Source organism: Micromys minutus, assembly GCF_963924665.1.
Source record: "Micromys minutus genome assembly, chromosome: 25".
Classification (NCBI taxonomy): domain Eukaryota; kingdom Metazoa; phylum Chordata; class Mammalia; order Rodentia; family Muridae; genus Micromys; species Micromys minutus.
This window is the reverse complement of record NC_137960.1, coordinates 39259935-39266311: the sequence shown is the minus strand read 5'-3', so window position 1 is coordinate 39266311 and position 6377 is coordinate 39259935. Positions and strand designations below refer to the sequence as shown.

At 43.6% G+C, this 6377-nt stretch overlaps 1 protein-coding gene across 3 annotated transcripts in view; it reads right to left on the bottom strand.

Annotated features, from left to right (window-relative positions):
- Positions 1–2845: 2845 nt before the first annotated feature.
- Positions 2846–6377, bottom strand: part of CEP57L1 (centrosomal protein 57 like 1) — a gene marked incomplete at both ends in the record, with an annotated part of 61620 nt that continues 58088 nt past the window's right edge. For all 3 annotated transcript variants that reach the window (XM_080937759.1, XM_080937760.1, XM_080937758.1), the window contains 4 exons: positions 2846–3058; positions 4286–4430; positions 5535–5656; positions 6226–6303. In XM_080937759.1, coding sequence (XP_080793885.1) covers positions 2846–3058; positions 4286–4430; positions 5535–5656; positions 6226–6303 — 558 coding nt within the window. The remainder of the gene's footprint in view (positions 3059–4285; positions 4431–5534; positions 5657–6225; positions 6304–6377) is intronic.

Genomic DNA, 6377 nt, shown 5'->3' with positions numbered 1-6377 from the left:
GGTATCCTATCAAGACACCAACTCAAACAAAATAAAACAAAGTCTATGCTACTCTTAAAGAAAAAAAAAAAAAGCTACAACAAATCTTTAAAATAATTTTCAGAGCTGGGGCTATAGCCCAGAGGCAGGGCATTTGCAAATCAATCTCACTTTAACCTTACATCACCCAAAGCTGATTTCGCTCCTGCGAGAGTAATTTCCTAACGAAGTAGAAAGTACCACACTGCCAGCGACTCGCCCTGGTCCAGTGAATTCTAGACCCCAGCCCCTCCAGTACTAGAAGAGTCACAATACCTGCTGCTTCCAACACCGGGATGTTCTGGCGTCAGTTACACGGACGTTGAGACTTGCCTTGGTTAGAAAGTTCCAGTCCCCAGCCTGTTCCTTCCACCCTCTCTCTCTAATTTCTAATTAAGAGAACCAGAACGATTCTTTTTCAGCAAAGTGAAACAATTAATGGAATCTTCCTGTTTCAGCAACTCAGATGCTGCCTGGAGAAGGTCCCCTCGGGAGAGACAGCTTCGGCCCTGCCCACTGAGTCAGTGGCTTTGGCAAGCAGGTGACCATGGAGGTAGATTTGTTTGTGTTAAGTAGTTACCGATGAGTGACAAAACCAATCTTCACAGGCTCCTAGTAACTAAACGTCACCCTAACAACCAAAACAGACTCTGGAGTAACTTGTGTGTGATTATGTTGTTTCTGCACCACAGTTTCCCACCACAGTCTTTCTCCCTTCAGGCACCCAGAACCTGAAACAAGAAAATGCCACTTCCACAGAGAAGACTGGCAAATTAGAAACATTGCAACTCAGTTACTAAGAAGAGATCCAGTTCTGACTTTAGCCCATGTAAACTTGCTCACAGGCAAATCCATTTTGCAATGGTTCTCAACCTGTGGTTCGAAACCCCCTTTCACACCCTTTCCACTGGGACTGCATAACAGACATCCCGCACATCAAATATTTACATTACGATCTATAACAATAGCGAGATTACAGTTATGAAGTAGCAATGAAATCATTTTTACGGTTGGGGGTCCCACGAGGAACTGTGTGAAAGGGCCACAGCAGGAGGAAGGCTGGAGAACCACTGGTTTATTATTTTCCCTCGCTGCTGACCCTCTGCTGGGCACGGTACTCCTTACAGAAACCTAGTGAGGCAAGATTAGTAGAGCCCTCATGTTACAGGAAAACAAGGCTCTATGGAATTCTTGGCTTGTGCAGACAAGGCTGATTCTGAACCAAGTCATTCATATTCACCCTGAAATCTTACGTGTTTTTTTTAAACTATTGCACTTTTAGGAGATCCGTGGCTTAAACCAGAGGTGGGGGAGGGGACTCGTGCTCTGTTATGAATGGATCTAAACACAATCCCCTGTAGCAAACCACCCGTGGCATGGGGCTTCTAACCTGACGCCTCTCACCATAAAGATGAGTCACATTTTCTCTCTTTTCCAGAAGGTTCACAGTCACCCTGTTTCTGTGCACACCTTTAATCCCAGCTCTCAGCAGATAGGTCTCTGTGTGTTCCAGGACAGCCAGGGCTACCTATTGAGACCCTGTCTCAAATGTATATGTAAAAAAAAGTAAAGCCATTTTTACAGCCAGGCCGTGCTGTGCATACGACTATAGCATGTGGGAAGTGTGGGCAGGACCAGTTTTCTTCAAGACCAACTGTTGCATAGTAAGTTTGGGCCAGTCTGGTCTACTCTCTCAGAAAACGGAAACCACTGCTGTTTTTTGTTTTGATGCTGCTCTTTGGACTCCTGATCTATAGTGTTTACATGCTTACCCTGCATACTTCTCACTACTGTGAATTCAGCAAATATACAACTCCAGCTGACCCCTTGGAATGGCCGTGTCTTGCACCCCTGCCCTAATTTCGAGCATTCTCTTCTGTCGCAGCCTTCTGTCTGGTTTCTATTTCAGTCGATGGCATCGATTTTCTAATTATCCCAGAAGATTTCCACAGGCTTTTAGAAAGGCATAAAGTATAAATTTATTATGTAACATGTGTATACAGCAAAGAAATCCATTGTGACATCACTGATTTTAAAGTATAAAAGGAAACATATTTACCTAATTCAGTTTCTCCTGTGGATAAAGTTAGTTAACTGCCTACCTGCTTCTTAGAGAATGCCATTGCCTTTTGGGTCCTAGACATCTATCTATATTGTCATAGATGGCTGTAAATCACATATAACATGAATGGAAAAATCAGGAAAAGTTATAAAAAAATAGGACAAGATCAACTTTTGGAGTTTAAAAGATAAGCAGGTGTGTAATTAGTACTGTCTTCAAAAGCTAACCAGTTACGCATTTCATTTTGTGGCTGTCATACTGAAGCTTAGTTAAGATCATGCTCACAGAACTGCAGAGTTACTATGTTTTCCCTTTCCAAACAAAACTAACAAGAACACTGCTGAGATTTCAAACAAGGTAAGGTGCAGTTCCAGGGGGGTTAAACAAACTCTGGGGTTCTGTTCCTTTCGTGAGATCTACAGGCGACAGCCAACATAAGCTAAGCTGTGGAGCGGTACTCACAGGTCAGATTAACTTGATTTTAGTGAGTATCCATTCCGTACAGCCTCTTGGCTTTACCTCACAGGAGCTGCAAAAGGAATGCTTCTCCAGGGCCTGATGAGGTCAGGGCCTTTGGTTAACATCGAAAGCCGTCATTTATGCTCCGGGAACCTTGGTAGGTTCGTAGTTGTGCGTTCTGACAACTTCACATTTTATAGCATCCAGAACATAATTCAAGGGTTCCCAAGAGCACATGAAATAAAGACCACAGAGACGGCGTGAGGTCTCACTGGTGAGGTTCATTTAGGTGACAGTTTGCCGTGGTCACTGTTCCCACTTGATGTCGTCCCGCCTCAGCTTTGTCTGCAGGCTGTGAACCTGCACTGGCTGAAAGCTGCTGACCTTCTGAAAAGTGCTAGTCTCACTCAGACATTTCCTCGGGCTAGTTTTCAAGTTCTTTGGTCCTCTAGGGTTGCCATGGATACCTGAAGACTCATTTATCCTTGAGTTCTCAACCTCTTCCTGCAGTTTACGGACCTGTAGAGAAAGAAATCTAATATTTTAGATACAAATTAATGTAAGGATACCCTAAAATTGAAGGCTACATTGGTGGCTTAAAGATTACAATTCATGAAAAGGTTCAACTCGTCAAGTCTCTCATTGATTTGCTAGTCGGGCGACCTTGCCTTTTGCAAGTCTAGTCCTCCAGTAAGGAGAGGAAGCACACATGCATGTGTACACATGCACACACACACACACACACACACACACACACGCACGCTGTGATAACTCTGAAGACAAGAATGTGCACATGTCAGAAGTCTAGTCACACTGGTAGAGACTAGAGCACCAGAAAAAGGACAATTCTTTATTTTTTTTTAGGTAACGTTAATAGAAAAGGGAAGAATTGGTGCTGGACCTATGAGGTATTTTTAAAGATTAAATAGTTTATCACAATAAAAGGCTCAAACACTTATTTTGCTAAATGTTTGGGGGATATTGATTATTGCTGTTTGTTTTTGTTTTTTGAGACAGGGTTTCTCTGTGTAGCCCAGGCTATCCTGGAACTTGCTCTGTAGACTAGGCTGGCCTTAAACTCACAGACATCTGCCTGCCTCTGCCTCCTGATCAAAGGTGAGTACCACCATCACCCAACTTCTGCCACAGTTAGTTAGAAACTCCTAACTTTCAAGTTATAAAATGAGTGGATTGGGTAACTCTAAAATTGCGATCATTCTTCTATTTCAAGTTTCTTCTATGCAGTTCTAAGGGCAAAGGCGAGGCTTCCTAGAAAGACCTGTTCTGCTTCATTATGGATGGAGTCACGGTCTTGGTTGACTCCGCTATTATGCTCAGGATTCTTCTGTTAATATAGTGACGGTCATGCCATTCTTAGTTACTACAAGACAAGTATGGAGTCCTCCTCCGACCTGCACTCTACTAAGTATAGGCGGCTCGGCACAGGGAATACAACACAGCCCAGCTTGTTTCAGGAGGCAAGAGGGCATGGTTTCAGGATTGTGGCACCAGGTTTCTGTATGGTACTGCCTCTGTGGGCACGAAGGGCATTAAAACCGTAGGGGTGGGGCGGGCAGACAAGAGCAAAGAATGCTGGAAAGGTAACTGGAAGGTGCTAAAGCAACAGCCTACTCCACAGTTTCCCCAAGGCCGGACTCCACATGAACTCTTGCAGTCTTTATCTTGAAGAGTCTATAGACGGGCTGTACAGACATGTATAGACATGTGGTGGCAGAGCGCTCTTACGCTGTCTTGATGCCTCTTGAGTTTGGAGATCTGCTCCCCTTTGCTTTCCATCTTCTTGGTTAATTGCTCCAGCTCATGCTCTATGTCCTCAGAGACTGAGTGGCTTCCAGTCTGCATCATTTGTCTCAGGAGCTCTCTGTGCTCCCTACAGAGAGAAGCAAGCATCAAGGCTGGGGTGTGACTCACTCAGAGGGGACATCTGTGCATGTCAGGTCCTGTGCTCAATACTTAGTAATATAAAGAAATAATAAAACAATAAATAAAAACCACTCAAGCAGTAGTGTCTGGCAGGAGACAGAGATTATGCTTTGCACGATTAAAAACAGAACAAACACCAAATATAGATTATCTCTTTGTTACAACTAATTGTCTTGTTCAACTGTGAGTTTTAGTTAAGATCAAAATATTAATCTTCAAAATAGTGTCTCACATTAGGATAGATAAGTAATCATGATATGATAAACATAAGCAAGCATTTATCATTTGAGATTTGATACATTTAGAACTATCTTACTATCTAGCTATTCAAAAACCTAAAAAAACAATCTAGATTCTTGGTGTTCTCAGCTAAATAGAGCGAACAGTTCTACAGTGCTTAGCAAGAGGCAACACATGGGTTTCTTCAGTCCCAAGCCTGGGGTTGGGATACTGTCGGGAACAGTGATGTGTGTAGCAACAGTTTACAGGTTCAGTGAGCTGCCGGCTAAGCACACAGCTCTGCCCCGCTGCTGACGGGTGGTTCGGCATGGGGCTCCGTGCAGACAGTCCTTACTGAGGAATCTGGAATGCACATGAAATACTTCCAAATGTTTAATGCAGACCGGGCCAAATCTAAAATAAGGAACAATATTCTAACTTGCCTAACGAAATCACCCATGTAACTAAAAGATTTTAAATAAAAACCGCATTTTCCTTCTGAAAGCTCATCTCCGTTCTAAGTCTCGAAATATGCATGTGATTTATAGTATCTGTCTATCAGTCTAGATCTCTGGACGATGGAAAATCAGTTCTTAGACACAGTTAAAACGGTTAACAGAGTCACCTACAAACCCTGGCTGCTCTGCTGTGCCCATGAAAACCTGCACCAGGCGTGCATATCCTCACACAGTTATTGACGGGTGTTCTTCTGTGTGAGAACCTGCACCAGGCGTGCATATCCTCACACAGTTATTGACGGGTGTTCTTCTGAGTGACAAGGAAAAAGCCATCCAAACGCATACAGTGGTTTTAATAAAGAACGAACACTTACATATTCATTTGGTCCAGTTCATCTTGCATTGTCAGCAAGAGTTCAGACAAACTGTCACAAAGGGAAACGGACTCTCCTGAGCCATGAGGTTTAGCTCTAGCCTGGGAAGTCACTCTGAAAGGCTGAGAGAGAAACCGGGCTTCAGTGAAGAGAGCAGGTTTCTGAAGGTTATACAGCCCACAGGGATTCACCTCTGCAGGTTTTACAAGTGTGTGTAAACAAAACAGCCTGGCCAACTTAAAGGGAGAAGGGACACCTGTGCGTAACCAGTGCTTGATGGCTTATGTCGCTGGTTACATCAGCATCAACTTCACAGGCTCAGGCAGGGAAGAAGGAACCCCAACTCAGAAAATGCCCCATCCCAGTGGCCTATAGGCTTGTCTGTGGAGCAGTTTCTTGATTAATGATGGGTGTGGAAGGACCCAGCTCACAGGTAGGAAGGTAGTGAACTGAACAAGTCATGGAGAACAAACCAGTAGGAATTGTTCCTCCATGGTCTCTGCTTTAGTTCCTGCCTCCAGTTCCTGCCCTAACTTCCCTCAGGGAGGACTGTCAACTGAAACAAAGCTTTTCCTCCTGATGATGCTTTTGGTCATGGTGACCATCACACAGTAGAAAGCTGACTAGGGCAGTATATAAACAGCATCTGCAAACAAAGTTTCTCAACAATGATCTTCATTTTTATCCTTACCTTCTCTCTCTCAAAAGCCGGTGTTCTAAACTTGTGGTCCATTTGCTGAGGTGGCTCTCTTTTTAAACAGTTAGTTTTCTAAAGATGGGCAAGGAAAAAGGAAGCAAAATGCTATTTCAAAATATATTTATGCTCAAAATTGAACAGCAAGT